This window comes from Sus scrofa, chromosome 8 (assembly GCF_000003025.6).
Source record: "Sus scrofa isolate TJ Tabasco breed Duroc chromosome 8, Sscrofa11.1, whole genome shotgun sequence".
NCBI lineage: Eukaryota > Metazoa > Chordata > Mammalia > Artiodactyla > Suidae > Sus > Sus scrofa.
Window position 1 is genome coordinate 775,539 of NC_010450.4, and position 22,047 is coordinate 797,585.

Below are 22,047 nucleotides of genomic sequence, written 5' to 3' on the forward strand. Positions count from 1 at the left end.
CACCGCGGGTGGAAGGACAACAGGACAGAGATGGGCCAGCAGGCCATGCACGTTGCCCTGGCCCCGAGCTGACACCTGAGCAAGAGGTGGGAGTGCCGGGGGACTGACCCAGCTGGGGGAGGAGGAGGGGAGAGGACAGCAGGGACCCCCACCCAGGGCCCAAGAATAGCAGGGGGCGTGGCCACTCGGAGAGGGACCCCCCCCCACCCCCTGATGGGCAGGAGGGGCGGGGCGTCAGGGGCCTCCCAGGAGGAGGAGTGTGGGCATGGGGACGGGCAGGAGCCAGGCAGGACCCAGGGGCCACCGTGGGGGCTGGAGCCACAGGGAGCACCTGACAGGGGCTTGGGGAGCAAGTTCACACACAGAGACCCCTGCCTCTGGCCGAGGGACCCTGGACAGGGAAGCTGGATGTGGGGGCGCCGAGCCTGCCCTGGGCCCACCCCCGACCGCCCTGTCCGCAGCTCAGGAAGGGGTCCTCGGGAGACGGGTGGGAAATGCTTCAGCCCCAGGTGGGGGATGTTTCCTGGGGCTCCGGCAGGGGTGTCCCGAGCAGGGTCGGGGGGGTCCTTCCGGGGCAGGGCGCTCAGGTCCTCTGGCCCTTGGCTGCAGCTGCCCTGTGACCACGACTCGGCCACAGCCCAGACAGACCCCGCGCAGCCCGAGCCTGGTGACCTGGCACCCCGCAGGGAGGGGTGGGCGGGGCTCAAGAGGGGCCCACCCTGGAGCCCAGACGGCAGGATGTGGCTGGCGGGTGGCTCTCACCTGGGCTCCCAAGCAGCCTGCGGTCCCGGCCAGGCTCTGCCCGGCTGGGTGGGCCTGAGGAGCTTCCCCGCCCACCTGCCACCCGGGTCTGAGGGCGAGGCTGGGCTCACTGCTGTCCCCTCCCAGCCTGGGTCCTGCAGCACCGCCCCTCGAGCCCCTCCCTCGGGAGGTGTCCTGAGAGGGCTCTCCAGCCAGACACCACCACCACGCTGTCCTCCTAGGCTACACCCCACGCCCCCACGGTGGCGCTGCTGCACCCTGGCTGCGTCGGCATGTTGGTTTCGTTCTTTCCTCTTTCAGCTAAACCTGGACAGCTTCCAGAACCCCGGAGGGGCCCAGCCGCAGAGGCAGGGAGCCTGGCTAGACACGCAGGCTGTTGTCCCTTTCGGCATCCGTCTGCTGCAGAGAGGGCCACCCGCTCCTTCCCCAGGAGAACCAGCAGAAGCCAGGGCGGCCTGCTCTGCCCCCTGAGGACAGCGGGCCCTCGGCTACAGCCGAGGTTTCGAGAAAGACGCTGGCATTTATCAGAAAAGAAACCGCGGCAGCCACTCCAGCTGTGCCAGGAAACACGCCAGACCAGGTGCCCCTGGACTTTACCTAAGGGACTCGACCTCCTCAGGAGGGGCCACCCGGCACATGAGACCGCCCCCCCACCGGAAGGGAGGCCGGAGGGCGGGGGGGGGTCAGAGGCCGCCCGCTGCCCAGTTTTGCCCACCTTCGCTCTACGTGCAGAAATGACCGGAGCTACAACGTTCTCAGGAAATCAATCAAGAAAATGTCTCCAAAGATTGGAAATGTTTTCTTTCAACGTCACGCGCTCCTTCCTCTTATCCAGAGCGCCTCAGACCTACATCTTTGGCAGAAGCCCTGCGATCTTACGAAACCGGACATCTCATGCCCCGGCCGGGACCGGCCTCGGCCGGGGAACCCGGACAGGAAAGCAGCGTGCAGCGGTCGCGCGTGCAAAGCAAGTCAGTGCCTTCTGCTGCAGCGACACGGCAGGGCCACCGGGACCCCGCGGCCTCAGCCACAAGAGCACCCCGCCCGAGACAGGCCCGGCTCCAAACAGCAGGCCGGTCGGGGGCACGGGCTGGGGGCTCTGCCCGCGGGCGTCCGGGTCCGAGGAGGGCCCGGCAGCCAAGCCACGAGGCGCCCGTCACGCAGGAGCCCAGGCCCAGGCTGGGCGCTGAGCTCACCTCCCCCGAAAAGAATGCCCTTCCGAAAAGGCGTTTCAAAACAGAGACGCTTTCTCCGAACTGCAAGAGCCGTAACAACGCCAGATGCTTCTCTAGGAAAGACGGCGTCGGCGTGAATTGCAACGTCCAGAGCAGCCAGCCCGGCGGCCCGGCCCAGGGCAGCGGTCAGTTGCTCTCGATCTGCTCCAGGTCCAGCTCGCCCTCCTCCCCGGCGCTGTCCCAGTCCCTGGGGTCGCCCCGACTCCCAGCCTCGCCGGCCGCCCACTCCCACGGGGCCCCCAAGCTGGGGCTGGTGGGGCTGGCGGGGCCGGGCCGGGCGCTGCCTGGGGGGCTGTGGGGGTCACGCCGGGAGGACGTGGCCGCCTTCGCGTGGGTGTCCTCCTCATCTTCACAGTCGAGGGAGCAAAGGCTTTTTGAATTTTTTAAAGTCTGCAACAGAAAAGACACAGGCTTAGGGCGTCTCCGGGTCACAGGGGAGGCGGCCTCCCACTGACCCCTGGAGGGGACCAGAGGTCTCGGAAGGTGGCCTTAGGCCCTGGCACCAAACACAGGCCCTCCCTCCCTGGGGCCACCGTCTTGGAGCCCCGTCTGCCCAGTTCCCTGCCAGGCCCAGGGGGCCACGAGGCCCACCCAGTGCCCTGAGCATGAGGACCCGCCCCTAAGCAGCCCCCAGATGCGAGGACCCGAGCCTGGAGCTGCGCCCTCAACCCCGTCAAATACCCAGCCCCTTCCAGCAACGCCCGCCCCGCGGCCTCAGGTAGGCCCGCCAGGCCCGCAGCCCCTCGCAGCTCCGGCTTCTCCCTCCTCAGCCCCCCTCCAGTGGGCCGGTTGCCCTCACGCACAAGCTGCAAGCTCCCATCTAACCCCCTAGGACCCACACTCCACACACGGGGCCTCCGCTGGCGGCGTCTCCTGGGCACCCAGGGCACCCCCGCCGGGACCGGCTCTGCAGATGGCCCGCCCTGCCCCCTCTGACCCCACGGCCTCCCCGCGACCAGAGCTCCTTCCGAGACTGCAGAGGCGTCCCTCCCGCTCAGCGGCCCTCTCCCTGGTTGTCCCACAGCAGGTCGGGACCCCAACCCACCCAGGCCATGCAGTGGGGGGCGCACTGGCCTCCTCACCCCCTACCGCCTCTGGGCCACACGAAGGAGTAGCCCCTCGGCACATGAAGCCCCTTCATTTCCCGGGACACCAGCCCCGGCCCCCACCCCCAACTCCGGGCCCTGCAGCTTCGGGTGGCGCCACGTGCTGCCCACACCTCCGCCTGGCTCCTCCTGTCCCAGGGCCACCTCCGGGCTCCCCTCCTGGGCAGCCATGCTCCCCACCCATCACCATGTGCTGGGGCTCCGAGGGCAGAATGCGGCGTGGTGATGCGTGGGGGGCGACCGCCACAGCCGCGGCGCCAACGGGGGTCGGGCGCTGGCTCCCGCACGTGTGCGCAGAGCTCCCGCCGGGCCCAGCGCTTCTGGGGACACATCATAGGCCCCACAAGACAAACGGACTTGTTTTTGGTTTAGTGGCTCTGCTGTGGGAAGTGAGGCACTGAGAGGGAGAGTCTGCAGAGTCCGGTCTGTAAAGATTCCACAACTGGCCACACGTTTGGTCACAAAATGAGGACTCCTAAAATAATCTTTTCCTTCCTTTTTTTTTTTTTTTTGTCTCTTTAGGGCCTCGCCCGAGTCACATGGAGGTTCCCAGGCTAGGGGTCGAAGCGAATCTGTAGCCACTGGCCTACACCACAGCCACAGCAACGCGGGATCCGAGCCGCGTCTGCGACCCACACCACAGCTCACGGCAACACAGGGTCCTTAACCCACTGAGCAAGGCCAGGGATCAAAGGCACGTCCTCACAGATGCTAGTCAGGTTCATTACCCCTGAGCCACAAGGGGAGCTCCTGAAGTAATGTTTTCTTTATACAAAGCAAGGTCACTTCCGCGTGCAGACCCCAGCGCAGCGGGGCCCAGCCCTGCACACGTGGACTAAAGGGAACGCGCCGTGGCCTCTCTCCTTTTGGTCCACAGCGCAGAACTGGAACCCTCTGGCCAGACGGTCTGTGGCCAGGACACAAGTCATCTGCGACCACAACATGGTTCCAGCGTGAACGCAGCGGTTCAGGCCACCGTGAAAGAGACACGACCGCCAAGAGACGGGTGCCCGCACAGCGCAAACACACCGACTCTTCACACGGCGCACGTGGCCCCAAGAGGTGTCACGTCTTCAGAAAGGAGGCGAGAAGACACAGCGGGGACGAGACGGTGTCTTCAGCCGCGTGTAGACCAATGAAGGTGGACCTGCCCTCAGGTTCCACACAAAAGTAAACCCCAAACGGCTTATAGACTTAAATACGGGGAGTTCCCATTGTAGCTCAGAGGATTAAGGACCCAACACTGTCTCTGTGAGGTGGCAGGGGCAACCCCTGGCCTCGCTCTGTGGGTTAAGGATCCGGTGTTGCCATGAGTTGTGGTGTAGGTCACAAGTGTGGCTCGGATCCCGCGTCGCTGTGGCTGTGGTGTAGGCTGGCGGCTACAGCTCCAACTCGACCCCTAGCCTGGGAACCTCCGTATGCCACAGGTGCGGCCCTGAAAAGACAAAAAAAAAAAAAAAAAAAAAAAAAAAAAAAAAAGAGACAAAAGAACAGAAAAGAAACATACATTTGGCTTCTGTCCAGGTCACACCCAGGTGACGCAACCTCCGTAACTGCCCTCAAGGGTGGCACTGGCAGCCGAGCAGCTGAGGGGCGGGCCCCCAGTGAGGGGGTGGAGTTCTGCGCCACCCCTGCCCCCGCCCCCGGCCTGGCCCCGGGCGCCTCTTCCTGGGCCGTCTGTTGGAATAAGCAGGTGTGAGTGAATGCAGCGCTGTCTGGGGTTCTGTGAGCCCGTCCAGCAAAGGGTGAACCTGAGGAGGGCAGGGGGCGCGGCAGGGTACAGCCGCTTAATCAGACATACAGGAGGCCCGGCCTTGGCGCCTGGAGAGGGTGGGCCTGGGGGCCGAGCCTGAGCAGGCCATGGGGGGTGGGGGGCTGCAAGGGGCTGCTGGGTGCCCACTGGCGCCCGCAGGGCTCTGGAGGAGTCAGGGGCAGGGGCATCAGAGGTGGTACGTTCACGCCGCTGACTCACTGCAGAACTGTCACTTAGGGGCTCAGTTTCCAGAGGCAGTGAGCTGGCGGCTGGCGAGAGACAGAGGGGTTGCCGGGCGGCCCACGGGCCTCGACGCCCGATCCGGCCCAACGCCCACCTTGGGGATCAGAACCAAGAAGGGGGGCAGGTTCTCCAGAGGGTCGGAAACACTCAGCTGCTGTGCTCGTCTCCAGGGCTTCCAGCCTCTTGCACCCGCCCGTTCCCAGTGGGGGTGAGGGAGGCGGTCGAGGCCTGAGAAACAACCACCAGCTCCGCACCCAAAACCGGGACCTTAAACGAAAGAGACTGTTTCCCGGAAATACGCAGCTTAACTGATCAAGCAGAGACCCCAACGAGTGTGTATGTGTGTGTATGTGTGTGTGTGTGTGTTCACACCTGCGCCCAGGCCTGGCTGGCTTTTCAGCAGGTGAGTCCCACTGAGCGTCATCAGGTGAGGCGCCCCGAGGTGGCCCCCTGGGTCCCCGTCCAGCCTCAGGGCCACAGACGGTCGCAGTGCGGCCGCCGCCTCGAGGAGTCTGTGAGCTGGACCAGCCTGGGTGCCAAGCCTGCAGAAACGTGCAGACGTGTGCTTGTGTGAGCCGCTGGGCATGGGCTGCGTGTTACACGGCGACAGAGGGCCGACACCGTCAGGCTCGTGCATCTCAGGGACGGCTCTGCTGGGCGAGCAGGGCCTCCTGGGCAGGACGCCTGCACAAGGGCCTCGGGACAGGGCCACCAGGCCTGGATATTGCGCAGTGGGGCCACCGGAAGCATGAGGACCACAGCCGCGAGCCCGTAACCGAAGGACACGGTTAAAAGACCCGGCTTCTGATCTGGCTGGTCCCTTTGGGGAGAGGGGCCCCTCTGTCCCGCACGCCTGCCGTCTCCCACTTGCAGGCGGCACCAAACGCCCACGTCAGCACCCAGCTGCGGGCTCCGCTCCAGGTCCAAGGGTCGGGACCGTCTTTGCGGCATCCCAGAGGAGCAGGGAGGATGGGGGACCAGAACCCTGACCCTCCGCCTGCCCAGAGAGCACACACACACGCACACACTCACACACACGACAGAGCATATGCCCTATTCAACACACACAACACAGAGCATGTGCTCTACACACACACACACACGTGCACACACAAGACACACAGCATGTGCCCTATACAGATACACAAACACAACACATATGTCCTATACCAACGCGCGCAGTCACACACGACACATACCACATGCTCTATTCAGACACACACACCCCTCTAAGGCGTGGCCCCCCAGGGCAGCAGGCAAGCTCTCGGCCCTCACGTCTCCCACACCAGGGTACCCACCCTGCCCCGCCAGGGTCGCCCCTGCCCCCAGGCTGCGTGGTCGGGAGTCTCCACACGCTCCACCTTGTCACAGCACCACTTCTGTTCTAGGGGTGGGCTGTCCACCCAGCCCAGGCCCCCCACCCACTCTGGAGTCTTGGCGGGGACGTCCTGCCCCCTCAGGGCCCACAGACGCCACAGCACTGGGCACAGGGGTGCCTGTTGGGCTCACGGGCAGCTTTCCTGCCCCACGGGGTTCCGGGGATGGCCGCCGCCCCCCGAGAGCTCAGAACGGTCCCTTGAGCCCCAGCTCTCCACGGAAACGGCGCAGCCAGCAGGTCCGGGTGGGCAGCCCCTGCCAGCCGCTGGGAGGACCCTTCCAGAACACCCACCCGTCAGGCAAGGCAAAGCGGACAGTGACCTGGCCGCTGGGTGCAGGCGGCACCATGCAGCCCAGATTCCTGCGGGTTCTGCCCCCGACGGAGACCTCACTCCCGCCCCGCGGGCTCCCGCCGGGACCCCAGGCACAGCGCCCCACGCAGCTCAGGAAGGCAGGAGGCCCCCGGAGGGACGGCCAGTGGCCGCGGGAAAGCGGCTGCTCCTAGCGCTGCTCTGCTGGGGCCCGGGGCCCGGGGCGCCCGCCCCCCCGAATCTCAGAGCGGGGCGAGGAGGGGCCCGCGCAGCGGGGGGCCCACGTCCTACCCGCGTCCACCCGAGGACGAGGACGAGGGCAGGCCGGCCCCCTCTCCGCCCGCCCAGAGCCACCCCCGACGCGACAGGGGCCTCACCCGGGTCATTTTCAGGAAGTCCAGGGCCGGGCGCGGCCAGCGGGCGTCCTCCTCCAGCCTGCGCTTCCGCCGGCCCGGCCCGCCCGCGCGCACGCACGGCTGGGAGCGGCAGCGCAGCAGGCCCGGCCGGCGGCCCAGCTCGGGGGTGGACGCGGGCGTGGACGCGGGCATGGACGCGGGCGAGGGCGGGCCCGCGGCCCCCTCAGCCAGGTGCTCCTGCGACAGGGACAGGCGGCGCCGTGGGGACAGCGTGCAGGGCCCCGCCAGGAGCCGGGCTGGGCCAGGGTCCGGGAGGCCGCTGCGGGCTGAAGCCGAGGCCGGCCGGGGCTTGGGCGGCGACCCGGCGCTCCCAGCCGAGCCGGTGCCCGGGCCTCCCAGCAGCGTGGCGCTCCCGCCACTGTGGCACCGCCTCTTGGGGACAGGCGTCCAGACCTTGGAGCCGCCAGGGCGCCAGGGCGACCGGCAGCGCGCCAGCTCCTCAGGCTCGGACAGGGAGCGGCAGTGTCGCTTGGTGGGGGGGGCGGAGGGCGGCCCCACGCTCTCCCTGAGGTCCCAGGCGCTGAGGGCACCCAGGCTGGCGCTTGGGCCACGCGGGCTGCGCGGGAAGGGGAGGGCGGCGCCCGTGGCCGCCTGGCTTCCGATGAGGCGTCCTCCACTGACCACTTTCTGGGGGCGCTGTTCTCCTGGGGAGAAGGGGAGGCGGTGAGGGCGGCTCGTCCTCCGCATGCCCGCAGCCCTGCCTGGCCTCGGGGCGGCCCTGCCCCGCTGGTGGGCACTGAGGGGCAGCGGGTGCCCTCTGCTCAGTCCTGCAGTCACAGTGCACATCAGGGTAGGGACAGAGGGGGCACCCCGAGGACAGGGATGCTTCCTCGCCGTCAGGCCAGCGTCCAGCTCTGCACTGGTGGCCCGGGCAGGAAGCACGCCTGAGCCAGTGTAGCGGCCAGGGCAGCAGGCAGGGCTGGGGAGGCCCAGAGCCCCACCACCCTGGCCCAGGACATGTCCTGCAGCAGCACTGCCGGCTGAGGGGCCTTGGCGCAGAAGCCGTGGGACCCAGGGGAGGAAGCCAGGCCCCTGCAGGGACAGGCACAAGCAGAGGGCCCGGGGGACCCTGGGGCACAAGGAGGCCTGGTCAGCCCGAGGACAGCGCGGCCAGATCTGTGGCAGGCCCGAGGGGCTCTGAGCCAGGACTGGCCCCATGTGGTGCCCCGGCCAGGTGCTGGGCCCACACCTGCTCCTCCTGTCCAGATACCCAAGACCTTGGTGGCAGCCCGCACTTGAGCCCTGGAGGGCGCCCGGCACAAGGTCACCCAACGGAAGGGACAGAGCCGCACAGGAGGGCCAGTCACAACCTGGATGAAACTCACACCACCAGCACCTCACCACAACCTCGGACCAGCCATGGTCACGGCCTCCGCTCCCCGCCCCCGGCCCCGTCGCCCCGTGGGCACTTGTCAGGGCAGACCCGCCCTCCAGGACGCACGTCCCAACATCCACAGCGTGGGCCACCCTCCTGTACCACCTGACCCCACCCTGTTCTTGCCCTGGTGGCCGAGGGACCCCACCCCCACCCCAGGCCTCTCAGTTCTGCGCTGCCAGGAACCTTCCAGAAAGGCTCCAGCCTCACGCTCCCTCCCGCCCCCTCGCGCCCAGGACGGCTGGCGGGGCTTTAAACACTTACCTTCAGGCTCAAAAGGGAGCCGGGGGCCCCATTTGTTCAGTTTCTCAGCAGAACACTGAAAGCGAAAAGGAAGAGGTTTCGATCGGTGGACTTGTGCAGAATCAGAAATAGCTCCAGCTCAAGAAACAGGCCTGTGCCTTTAGCACGGCACTAAACCTTCTTCCCAGAGCCGCCAGCCTACACGACAGCCACAGCCACACGGGATCCGAGCCGCGTCTGTGACCTACACCACAGCTCACACAACGCTGGATCCTTAACCCACGGAGCGAGGCCAGGGATCGAACCCGCGACCTCATGGACGCTCGTGGGGTTCGTTTCTGCTGAACCACAATGGGAGCTCCAGCCATGCCCTTCTTGGTGATTAAAAAGAAAACACGGACTGACCCCAGAACACAGTTTTTCTCAGTCGAGGTTCCAAAGCCTAATATGCAGTTGAGCAAAGGACATAAAAAAGCAAGCGTGTGTCCACTGCTGCCCCTTCAGCCACGACCGTCCTCACCAACCCACCCTCCACTGCTGGGTCCACACAGGCGGCCCTCCGTCCAACAAGGAGGGCAGCGCAGGGCCCGGCAGCCATGGGACCTGGCTCGCGCCTTGGCAGCTCTTTTCAAGCCACTGTCTGCCCGGCGAGGTGGAGGGGCCCCTTGGAGCTGCGTCCACTCGACGCTGTGTCTGCCTGTCGGTCTGTCGGTCTGCTTTCTCTTGCCCTCCCTGAGCCCCAGCAGACCCCGCGTGTGGACCTGCCGCCCACCTTCCGCCCTTCGGGTCTGCGTTTCCTCCCTCGGGACCCTAACCTCGGCGAGGAGGGAGCTGTGCGTGGGATGTCCACTCCTGGTCAAGGGGGAAGAAAGGCGGTCCCGTGCTGCTTCTCATAAAGGGACTAAGTGACAGCTGGGTTCATCACCATCGGGCTGTGCCAGGACAGACGCCGGCCAGGGCGGGCGGGGGCCTGGCACACAGCGCCTGGCACAGGCCTGGGCACCCAGGGACCGGCAGGATCGCCAGCCCGAGACCACCGTCCTTTGGGGCGAATGAGACAGCAGGGCTGGAAATGACCAGAAAGCGCTCGGTTAAGGCTGAGCCCGGGTCTCGGAGCGGCGGGGGCGTCCACAGCTGGTTGCGGCGAGCCCACTGGGCCCTGGGGCCGCCAGCCCTCCCCTCGGCCCTCCCCCAGCACAAGCCCCAGGGGCTGCCTCCCGGCATGTCCCCATGATGCAGCAGTGACCCGCTCGAGCTAGTATGGGAGCGAGCGGAGTGGCCCGGCCAGCTCAGGCGGCTGCTCCGGGGTGGCCGTCTCCAGTACAGAGCGTGTGCAGACCAGAGCAGTGAGGGGCAGCTCAGGAACCGGGGTTTTGATGGAGCCACGCTGGGAGCGGGGGAGGGCTGGTCCAGGCCCCTACAGGAGGCGGCCGCTGGGCTGCATGCCTGCGACTCCCAGGACCAGCCAGCCTAGCGCCCTCGGGTCCAGAAGCCCTGACAGACACTGTGGCCTCTGAACACTGGCCGAGGATGCTGAAGCCACGGGCTCCTGCCAAGGCAGGCCGGCCCCACCACACTCGCAGGGGCTCCGTCCCAGTCCACCGCCTCCGCCACAGACCCGGGAGACCAGCTGGGCAGTGCAGGTGCACGGCCAGGAGTGGGGCTGGGCACAGGGCAAACCCGCCTTGAGTCCAGCTCCCCGACCAGCCTGCGACCAGGGTGGGGGTGTGGCCGTGGGACACACAGGGCAGCGCTGCTGCCAGGGCCGCACGGGCACACACGGGAGCACAGGAGGCCACATGACCAACGACGGAGAGGGGACAATCATTCCAGAAATGGTGCTGGGCCGACCACACGGCCACAGAAAAAGATGGGGAAAATCCAGGCTTGACCGGCCACGTCCCCACGCACCAAACAGTTCGGAGAGCAGTCTAAGCTACAGCTCAGACGGCGCCCCTGAGCCGGGGGCGGGCAGCTTACCAGGCCGGCATCGAAGCTCTTGCGGGCGAGGTCGTCCAGGCTCTGGTTCTGCAGCTTCTCGGTGATGAGGGTGAGCATGGTCTGAGGCCCGCGGCCTCCGCCCGCTGCGCGGGCCACCGGCGCTCCGGCGCGTGGGGCTGCGGGAGGCCCCGGCCGCTGCTGGCCCTGAGCTAAGCCTCAAGGCCGCGCTCCCCCTTGAAAGACGAGGGGTCCATTTCCGCGGGTTCCTCCGAGCGTCGCGTCTGTCTCTGTAAAGAGAGCTCATCGTTCGTGCTGGCGAGCAAAGCCGCTGGGCGCGCGTCCCCGTCCCCCGGGGTGACCCGCGCACGCGTGTGCCTGACAGAGACCCTCCCACGTTAGACCCCACACGCGTCCTCCCGTGGAAGGAGGAATAAAAGCAGGGGCCTGACGACGGACGGCAGGGGACACACGCGTGAGCACCAGCCGGGAAGGCCGCCGCCGCCCTGCGCCAGCGCCAGCGCCACCAGGCCGCCCTGGAAGCCAGCGAGCCGCTGGGAGGTGCATCCCGGCCCCACATGCAACAGCCCGGCCTGTTTTGCTGCAATCCCAGCAGCCGTGTCACATGGCCACAGCACGGCCCTGTGACAGATGGCGAGGGGGCAGCACCCTCCGCCACCCCGTGCCAACCGCTCATGGCCCTCCTGCCGGCCATGGCACACACACCCTCGGAGGGAAAAGCAGCCACAATAGGAGGTGAAAATGAGGAAGCTTGTACTTTGCTTTAAATACAGGTCCCCTGGTCCCCGGAGAAATGGCTGAATCCGGGGCAGGCGCACAGGAAGGGCCAGAGGAGGCCAGAGCCAGAAAGTCAGGACAGGTGCAGAGGGTTCCGATTCTGCTCTGCGGGGGCAGCCGCAGAGAGGACGAGGCCAGTGGACTGGACTCAGAGAAAAAGTAAGGTCCACGCTGGCAAAATCATAGAAAAATAAGAAAATGGGGGAAGGGAAAACTCTTCCTTTTGGCGGAACGCCAGCTAAGAAATACAGACGGAATTTTTTTAAGTCACCACCCGACAAACATCCCGTAATGTTTCAGGAGCATCGGTGGAGCTAGAGGCGGAGGGTAAAGGCAGGAGCCGCAGAGCTTCACGACGGCAAGACACGCTCATCCCGAAGGCGAGGGGCTGACCAAGCGGCAGAGGAGCCTGGCCACACCAGCTTAAGCCAGTGGCCAAGAGGAGCACAGCAGTCACAGGACAAAGGGACACCACAGGACACGCGGCAGGACACAGCGCCCCGGGACACCCGGCATGCCTGCCCGCGATGCAGAACCTGAATTCCGTCGGGGGCGGATCAGACGAGCCCATCAAGGCCAACTGTGCAGAGCGGCAGGCGGTGACCACAGCGCCCCAGCACCGGGGTCAGGAAAGACGGGAGCGAGGGGCCCTGCCCCGACGCCGACGCCAGGAGGACGCGAGGGCCCAGCGCCCGACACCTGCGTCTGCGCAGAGGTCAAGGCCAGGAGCGGACCCTCACACCGCCCCGTGTGACGTGTGGACGGGAGCCCCGCGGCCTCAAGAGGGGCTTGGCCGACGCCAGCCTGGGCCGGTCCTCCCCGCCACCACAGATGCGCACGAAAAGGCAGCAAAACAGCGTGCCCAGTGAAGATGCTCAGGAGGAGCTGCCAGGCCGGCAGTAGTGCTCGCCCCCCGGGGGGGGGCAGCGCTGGGCAGGAGAGGAGAGAACCACCATCACGCGTAGCGCGTCTTTCCCTCACGGAGGAGGCAGGCCGCTCGGGTTACTTATGTGCAGGTTCACGCCCCAGCTCCCAGGATCACCAGCACAAAACACCAAAGCACAGGGGGCCCGAGAATGCAGGAATCTACTTCCTCCCGGGAGTTCCCTGGTGGCTCAGGGGGTTAAGGACCTGGCATTGTCACTACTGTGGATCGGGTCTGATCCCTGGTCCAGGAACTTATGAGTGTTGTAGGTGCGGCAGACAAAGAAAGAAAAAAGAGAGAAAGACAGGAAGGAAGGAAAGAAATCCAACTCCTCCTAAGTCCAGGTGAAGGCGGCGTGCGTTTCCTCCGGGCTCTGAGAGGCAGGGGCTCCCTGCCTCCCTCCCACCTCGCAGCGGGCGGCCGATGCCCTGGCGTCCTTGGCTGTGTCGGCCTCACTTCATCTCCACACAGCCACTCCGGGTGGTCCCCAATCTCTGGATCGCGTTTATTTATTTATTTTTCTGCCACACGCGCTGCAGGCAGAAGTTCCCAGGCCAGGGATCAGACCTGAGCCACAGGTGTAACCAGAGCCACACAGCGACAGCACCAGACCCTTCACCCATCGAGTCGCGAGCGAGCCTCTGTTTCTCTGCTCGTCAGGGCACCGTGATCCGATGGAGGCCCCTAGTCCTGTGTGAGTTCACCTTAAGTCACAGCTTTGTCATCTGTCTCCAGATAAGGTCACGGTCACAGGTCCTGGGGGGTCAGGACTTGAGCAGACCTTGGGGGGCACGCCAGGTCCCCGCGAGCAACGCAGACTTCATGGAGTCAGTCCTGGTCGCCAGGCGTCACACCCTTGAGTCCCCGCCCAGCGGTCAGCAAGACAGGCCCTGCTGGAGCAGCTCTGGACAGCACGTGGCCCAGAGGGACTCACGGTCTCACTGCAACAACGCCAGCTGGTGGCAGATGCAAAGAAAGCGAGCAGGTCCCCATCTGTGGCGAGGCAGCCTGCAGCGACAGTGCTCAGACACGCCCCTCTGAGAGGCGGCCACAGAAAGCTGGGCAGGAGACGCCAGGAGAGAGGGCAAAGCCAGGACCTGGGCGACCAGGTGGACGCAGACGCCAGGCGTGAGGCAACTCATCCGCCCTGCCGACCAGGGTGAGAAACGGGCTTCTGCCCCACAAGCCACTCCAGGGCTGAGGACATGTGGCTGGGGCTCCTCTGGGCGCACAGGTGACCTGTGACCCCCACGGCTCCTGCTCGGGAAGCTCCCAGACACCCGGCGCGCACCAGCGTGTCCCCCGAGCCCAGGGACACCCCCTCCCAGGTCGAGAGCCCAGAGGAACACGATGGGAGACTCAGCTCCACTTGTCCTAAAGCAAGAAACTCAGACTCGCCGCCCTCGCCTGCAAAGGCACCCAAACCAGTGACTCAGCTCCGGGCTCCTCTCCCGGCCTCCACTCGGGCCTGGAGGGCTTCAGCGGCCTGAGCTGTCCCTCCCCGTCCACGCGGCACCCTCCCCCCGGCCTCAACAGAGAGCAACCACCAGGCTCCAACCCCCAGAAACAGCTATGTGGCTGCAAGACAGAGACCAGATCCCTGATGCTGGATCCCCGCCCCCAGGGTCTGGCCCTTCCTGCCCATCCTGTCTCACCCTCTCCTCCTCCCATCTCTCTCACCTCCTCCCATCCCACCCTCACCTCCTCCCATCCCACCCTCTCCTCCTCCCATCTCTCTCACCTCCTCCCATCCCACCCTCACCTCCTCCCATCTCTCTCACCTCCTCCCATCCCACCCTCACCTCCTCCCATCCCACCCTCTCCTCCTCCCATCTCTCTCACCTCCTCCCATCCCACCCTCACCTCCTCCCATCCCACCCTCACCTCCTCCCATCCCACCCTCACCTCCTCCCATCCCACCCTCACCTCCTCCCATCTCTCTCACCTCCTCCCATCCCACCCTCACCTCCTCCCATCCCACCCTCACCTCCTCCCATCCCACCCTCACCTCCTCCCATCCCACCCTCACCTCCTCCCATCTCTCTCACCTCCTCCCATCCCACCCTCACCTCCTCCCATCCCACCCTCACCTCTTCCCATCCTACTCTCACCTCCTCCCATCTCTCTCACCTCCTCCCATCCCACCCTCACCTCCTCCCATCCCACCCTCACCTCCTCCCATCCCCCTCACCTCCTCGGATCTCACATTCACCTCCTCTCACATACTGGCCACAGAGGCACCCTCCTGGTGGCAGTAACAAAGAGCCACACGCTGGGGGCTTAAAGGACAGAAACTATCGTTCTGGAGGCTGTGCTTCACCCCCACCCCCAAGGCGCTGGGGAGCGACTGTTCGAGGCTCAGTCAGGGCTCCTGGCAGTTCCTTCCCAGTGACAGCGTTGCTCTCCCCGCGTCTGTGTCCACAATCCCCCAGGGTTTGAGGGGTTGCCTTAGTTTCCCTTCTGTCTGGTGTGGCCCTGCCCCTGGCGTGTGCAAGATCTGAGCCTGGGACGCACAGCAGCAGCCTGAGCAGCTGCGGCCACACTGGATCCTTAACCTGCTGCGTCGCAAGGGAACTTCCAAAATCCCATTTTAAAGGGCGCCAGGCATTCTGGTTAGGGGGCCGCCCGCTCCAGGGTGAGGTCGTTCTGACCACGCACGTCGGCAACAAGCCTATTCCCAGGGCGCTGAGGCTGAGCAGCCTGCAACGAGCCACATCTATTGTATCACGGCAACGCACAGCTTTCAAATCCACAACCTCTGTGTTCCCGAAATGCAGGGGATCCGGGGCACCACCAGGCCCTCTGCGGGCACCTGGCCCCCAGCTCTGCCCGCAGTATCCCCTCAGCCCACGGGGAATGGAGGTCGGGCACCGCTGCCCTCGGCTGTTCCACCTGACACACGTCTCCCGACGCCGAGGAACCGGGCATCAGGGCTACCAACACGTCCCTGCGCCAGCTCCCTCCGCTCCTAGCGACATGTCACTGATTCGTCACCAACGTCACTCTGTCACCTAAAGACTGTTCCCGGCTGAGCCGCACAGTCGAGCCTGCTTCCCAAAGTTAACCATCCCTCCCTTTTCTCCGAGGCTGTTTCCGCCGATGCCAACTCCGCCAAACGAGCTTCAGTCAGTCAAAGGCATCAGGGCGGCCTCTGGCCCTTATGCTCCTGGACCCCGGCCTCCGCTTGGGTCCGAGGGGTGCTGTGGCGCCCCGCAGGACTTTCCGAGGCGTCTCTCCCCAGGCCTGGGAGGCGTAATCAGCCTGGGCAGGGTCTTCTTGGCAGGGGCGCCAGCCACGGGGGCCTCAGAGGGTTGCTGACGTCCCTGCTGGGCCTGCCCTGGTCTGTTTCTGGAACGGGGGGTGGCCCGGCCTCCCAGCCCGGCCCTCAGGGGTCGCCGTAGATGGACGTGCACGCCTGGCTGGCAGCTCCACCTTCCAACCAGCGACGGCGATGACGTGTTTATTTCTGCTCCTCCTGGTTAACCAGCAAGGGCCCCTCCGCACTCACCGCCAGGAGCCGCTTGGCCCCATCCCTAAAGCCAGGGTTGGACCCAATGGTCGTTTCGGTCCTGCCACACCGCGTCGGCTCCTCGGCCTCCTCTGCTTCGGGCTGGAGCTGGCCCTGTGCCCGTCACCCCAGCACCGGGCAGCCAGGGAACTCGCCCCAGCATCTGCCCCCACGGCCACCTGGCACTCGGGGAAGTCGGCGAGGACTTGCTGGGTGGGCGCCCTCGCGGATGGACGGATGGACGCGTCCACCTCTGCCGCCCCTGAACCCCGCACCCCAGGCTGGCTTCTGAAGCACAAAATGGGCAGAGAACCTCCAAGCCACCGCTGAGTCAGCTGACTCGGAGCCCGGCCACCCTTGACACAGACGCTCCACGTTCCCAGGTGAGTTTTCTGGGCAAAAGACAGCACACGGGAGTTCCCGGCGTGGCTCAACGGTTAACGAATCCGACTAGCATCCGCGAGGACGCAGCTTTGATCCCTGGCCTCGCTCCGTGGGTTAAGGATCTGGCGTGGCTGTGGCTGTGGTGGAGGCCGGCAGCTGCAGCTCCGATTGGACCCCGAGCCTAGGAACCTCCATATGCCGCGGGAGCGGCCCTAGAAAAAAAAAGACAGCACGGAGTCCGCCAGCACCACGGGATCCTGCACACCCCAAGTTCAAGGTGCGTCATGTACCATCACAGCTTCTTGCCTGACACAGCAGCACCAATTCTACCTTCTTGGGCCTTTTTTATGTAGTTTTCTCTCAAAGAGCATTTGAACAACACCTCAAAACCTGGCTGCACATTAGTCAGCTCCAGCGCTGGGCAGCGTGGCACTGTGGGCACATGGCTGCGGATTCCCTGGGACGTCGCCCAAGAAAAGGTGAGTTTACCTGCCCCTCGACCGGTCGGAGGCGAGGTGACTGCAGGAGCCACAAAGGTCTGGTCCCTTTAGGGACCCTCCCCAAAGGTGACTCAGTGACAGAGCGGCCCAGCAGCCCCACTGCTCAAGTCTTCCCAGCCCCAGCGTGAGCCGTCCCTAGGGGATGCTCGGCCTCAGCCCCACCTGACCCACCTATACACGGACAGCTGGCCGCGCTGCCCCGAGTTCCAGGCCCAGAGGCCCGGAGCAGTAATAAATGGCCATTGCTGCTTGAAGCCCGCATTTTTGAGTTAATTTGGTATGCTGCCGTAGAAACCAGAGCAGTGACCCGAAGCAAAGCCGGCGGAGCCATACACCCTCTCGCGACATCAGAGACAAATCCCAGTCACCACTCCTGCGTCACATGGAGGCAGGGAAGGAAAGGGGAGTGGCCGTGTCCCCAAGCTCCACACGAGTCACATAAGTGAAGTTACTGCAGCCACTGACATGGCCGGACGGTGTCCAGCGGGCAGCGCCTGGGGTATGACTCCACCTCAGGGCTTCAGGCCCTTCTCGAACAGGGCAGACCAGGTGACCCCTCGGAAAGCCTGAGGCAAGGAGAGCCCTGTGTCGGTTTCACCGACAAACGATGCACAAGACCACAGAAGTCTTTTCGAAGTCAAAAATCACCTGTCCTAACTCACCAACCTCTTGCCAATACTGAAACCCACACCTAGGAGTTCCCACTGTGGTGCAGTGGCTTAAGGAGCCGGCATTCTCTGCGGCGTATCGGGTTCGATCCCTGGCCTGGCACAGTGGACTAAGTAGGTCCTAGGTGCGGCTCGGATTCAGTCCCTGGCCCAGGAACTTCCTTAAGCGGCAGGTGCAGCCATAAAAAGAAAAAAAACAACCCACAATTAGAGGGTTTGGCCACCAGGATTTTTAGTTTAAAAGTGCCCAGAAACCATGTCTGAACTGCTACCTCTGCAAGCCAACGAGAAGAAATTCATCCGTTCAGACTAGCGTCGCGGCCTCTCTGCACCGCAGTGAAGATAGACCACACCCAGAACGTCCACGCTGAGAAGGACATAAGGTGGGTGGACATAGGTCAGAGCCACAGGGACGGACCCCAGCTGGCCTGCGCAGGGCTGGCTTCTCTCTGGGAAAGACCCACCCACGCCTGAGGCTGCAGGGCGCCAAATTAAGGACACGCATGGGTCCCAGGCACCCAAGTGAGATTACGAGCACTTATACCAAATGTTTAACAGACTGTAAACATCAGTTTTCCCTTGAAAAACATCATAGCAGAAAAAGCCAAAAGGGCTTATATAAAAAAAATTTTTAAAAAGTTGTTTTTGAATGTTTGCAATGCACCTGCAAAAAACACCCGATTCTTTTACTGGCTTTTTTTTTTTTTTTTTTTTTTTTTTTTTTTTTTTTTTGCTTTTTAGGGCCACACCCACGGCATTTGGAAGGTCCCAAGCTAGAGATCAAATGTGAGCTACAGCTGCCAGCCTACACCACAGCCACAGCAACACCAGATCCGAGCCTCGTCTGCAACCTCTACCACAGCTCACGGCAACACCAGATCCTTGACCCATGGAGCGAAGCCAGGGATCAAACCCGTGTCCTCGTGGATAGTAGTTGGGTTCTTAGGCTCATGTCCAGAGCCACGACAGGAACTCCTAGATACGCTTTTTTAAATTTCAATTAATGACAATTAAATAAACTTTAAAATTCAGCCCCTCCATCACCCTGTCCACATTTCAAGTGCTCAGTAGCTAAACGTGGCTACTGGCTGCCATGCTGGACCCTCCCGCATCAAAGAAGCTTCCCATGAACAGCACTGGCGTAGGACCTGATCAGGCATCTAGAACTTTTGCTTGCATTCTCTGTAACAGCCCTGACCCTGACTGGATGGACAACTGAGTTTCTACAAAGGAAAACTGACAACAAGAAGTTGTTTCAAACGTTGCACTGACCCTGGACACCAACCATTAGAACAAAATCATCCTAAAGACATCTCGCTCAAACTCACTTATTTTCAGTCCTACTTTGGCTTAAGACAGGAGTCTCCCGGCTCTTTTAGCCACCAACCAACCAACAGGTCTGCGTACCAGCCTGTTCCTTGGGTGCACAGGTGCATAGGAGCCGGCGCCTCCATGGCAGGGAGGGTCCCGATGACTCACTTAGAAAGAAGAAAAAGACAAGAATGGTGGCAGCCTCTCCACTCCATATTCCCAGCGGCCACAAGAACTGCTCTCCCCTCCCGGTCCCAAGGAAATGGACACAGCCGTTTAGTGGCCCCACTCACACCACACGCCCCACACTCCTGCGAGCCTGAAAGAGGTGCACACAACACCGCAGGGGACAGAGCTGCAGGGCCCAGGGCTACTTTGACCGGACAGGGAGCCGAGGGAGACCCGTTTAAAGAAAAGCCACTGTTTCTAAACAAATGCTTTTTCAGTTTCAGTTGGGGAGGAACATTCGAGAACATCGGAATCAAGAGAAACTTCCTGCCTCAGGGAGAAGGTGGTTTCCTTCTACCATTTGGATCGAGGCTGCGCCCTCTTGTCCCCACCTGCTTCCAGGGCAACACGCCTGGGAGACAGGAAGAGGAAGCAGGATCCATAAGCTCGAGTTAAATGTCTTAACTACTGTGAAACTGAAGCACATTCTTGACGTCAAGCAAACAATCCTGAGAAATCAGCGTAAACTCAGCTGAGTAATGAATCAAGTTTGAGGGTTTTTTAAAAAGTATTTTGAGGAGTTCCCATCATGGTTCAGTGGTTAACGAACCCCACTCGTATCCATGAGGACGCAGGTTTGATCCCTGGCCTTGCTCTGTGGGTCAAGGATCTGGTGTTGCTGGGAGCTGTGGTGTTAAGTCGCAGCCGCGCCTCGGATCCTGCGTTGCTGTGGCTGTGGTGTAGGCAGGCGGCTGTAGCTCCCATTCGCCCCCTAGCCTGGGAATCTCCATAAGCCGTGAGGGCAGCCATAAAAGAAAAAAAAAAAAAATGTATTTTGAAGTTATGGAAGCTTAGAGTCAAGCAGACGTGGCCCATGATAAAATGCAAACACGGAGTCAGTTTAACGAAGACTAATACACGTCAGACCTGCCACCGAAAAGGGCACATAACGTAGAAACAAAGTGAACACTGCAATCACCCGGCGCACCTCCCTCCACTCGGGAAAGTCTTAAAGGGACCCAGACTCCACGTCTATGCAGAGAAAGCAGCTCGGGAATCCACCTCCAATCACCTTCCACAGGTCCCCGCGTCGCGCAGGTCCAGCTTCGGAGCTCCCTTAACGCACAGCTTAGCACGTCAAACTTCCTGCTTCTCTCTCGCTGCAAGATGCCAGGCAGAGGAGCCCCAGGAACTGCTCTCAGCACAGGAACGACGACAGGTCAAAGTCGGTTCAACAAGTGGCAGCGCGCCCCAGGCGAGGCAAAGGGTGCGTGCAGTGCACGGGGCCCCGGGTGCGCGGGATGGGCGGGGGTCTCGGGGCGCAGGAGGCCGGGGTGGGTGAGGCTGCGGGGGCGCAGGAGTCTCGGGGCCCGGGACTCTTGGGACGCGCAGGGGGCGGGGGGCGCGGGGGCTCGGGACTCGGCGGGCCTGGGGGTCGTGCGCGCGGCGGGGGTCCCAACCCCAGACGGCGAGCCCTCGAGTCCCCGCGCCCTCAGCGCCCCGCCCGCCGCGCTCTCCCGGTCCAGCGGCGGAAACGCTCGGCACCGACGCTGGTGGAAAAGCATCGGGCCGCGCGGGCCGGGCTTGGCGAGCTGACAGGGACGGGTACCTTCTGGGCCAAGTTCACGCGCGGCCCCGCGCCGGCTCGCGCACGCACAGCCCCGGGCGCGCGCGCGCACGGACCGGCGCCCCGCGGGCCACTACGGGCCCAGTACCTGAGCGCAGCAGGGCGGGCGGAGCCTGGGAGCCGCCGGCCCTCTGGCCGCGCTCCTCGCTCAAAGGACGACACGCCTCAACCCCGGCGGAACGGGACTGAGAGCGGCGCCCCGCCCCCTCGACACAGGCCCCGCCCCACGCCGCCGCCCCGCCCCACGCCGCCGCCCCGCCCTTCAGCGGGCTGCCCCGGCCGTCCTTGAGGAGCCCGGGGCGCGTGGGAGGCGGGGCCTGTGCCCCGGGGGCGGGGCCTTGTGGGCGAACGGGCGGGCCAGGAGGGCGGGGCTTGAGCCAACGGGGCGGGTTCCGCGCACACCAGAGCGCGTCTCCGAGGCGAGCGGGCGCACAGCGCGTGCGCCAAGCTGTCCGGGCGTTTCCCCCAGACCCCGGCCCCGAGTCGAAGCCCCACCCACCTGCGCGCCTGCGGGCGCTGGGCTTGACGTAGCTCACCGGGCGGCGGGAGGGCGTGCTCGGCGGGCAGGGGAGCAGGCGGCTGCTTGGCGCGAAGGGCTTGGTCCCGCCAGGGGCTCGGCCGTTTAGAGACCGCACTCCCCGCATCTTCCCCCTGAGCCCTGGCTCGCCGCCCACCCGCCCTGCCTGTGACCCGCTGTGTGACCTTGGGCAGGTCTCTCGCCCTCTCGGATCTCCCCGCGATTCCGCCCTGTGTGACCAGCAGGACGGCGGGTGCCCAGAAGCCGTGATCTAGGGCTCCCGGCAGGAGAGAAGGGTGGGCACTCATTCGTCTGGCGGCTGTGACCGGACCTCGAGGCGGGGGGCTCCACGTCGAGAGGCTGGCGGTCAGCGGGACTGCCCTTGGAAGGGGTCCTGCTTCCCCCTCCAGCCTTACATCCTGGGAGCCACCTGGGGTCCTGACCCCCGGACCCTGGCCTCTGACCGCCCCAGACTCGCTGGCCCCGCACAGCGCAGGACGCCCTGCCACCCCACCTCTTGGGGCAGCACTGAAACTGCACGTGTGGACCTTGGCTGTCTGTATGGGCCTGTTCATTCAAAGGATGCAGGCAGAAGCACCACCGTGAGAGGGGTGGCCAGGGCTGGGAGAGGTCTGAGGACCCTGTGGTCCAGAGCTCCGCCCATTTGAGTCTTCCCGGATCACCCAGATTTCCTGATACCCGGCTGCCAGGGCACCTGGAGGGGCACTTTAACCTGACACATTGCTACCAACTCCCAAAATGGAGCACAGTCTCTGCAAAGGGGAATTGATGCCAGGCAGGCAACCTGCTGAGCCCATCAGTGCGCTAAGCCCCAGGGCCTGGCCTGGCCTGAAATTGGGCCTTCAGGAGTGCCCTGGTCTC

General features: G+C 64.2%; 1 protein-coding gene across 6 annotated transcripts; it reads right to left on the reverse strand.

The window, feature by feature from the left end:
- FAM53A (family with sequence similarity 53 member A) lies at window positions 1,543-20,845 on the reverse strand. Of its 6 annotated transcripts, none has more exons than XM_021100891.1 (6): window positions 20,737-20,845; window positions 20,094-20,213; window positions 10,802-11,049; window positions 8,843-8,897; window positions 7,165-7,847; window positions 1,543-2,387 (listed from the first exon to the last, which is right to left on the reverse strand). In XM_021100891.1, exons 3-6 carry the CDS (start codon window positions 10,877-10,879, stop codon window positions 2,124-2,126), a joined length of 1,080 nt encoding a protein of 359 aa, XP_020956550.1. In that variant the 5' UTR covers window positions 10,880-11,049; window positions 20,094-20,213; window positions 20,737-20,845; the 3' UTR covers window positions 1,543-2,123. The 6 variants fall into 6 exon arrangements, with proteins under 6 accessions (XP_020956550.1, XP_020956551.1, XP_020956554.1 ...); XM_021100892.1 differs by lacking the exon at window positions 20,737-20,845 and adding an exon at window positions 20,631-20,690; XM_021100895.1 differs by lacking the exon at window positions 20,094-20,213 and having other exon boundaries at window positions 20,737-20,823.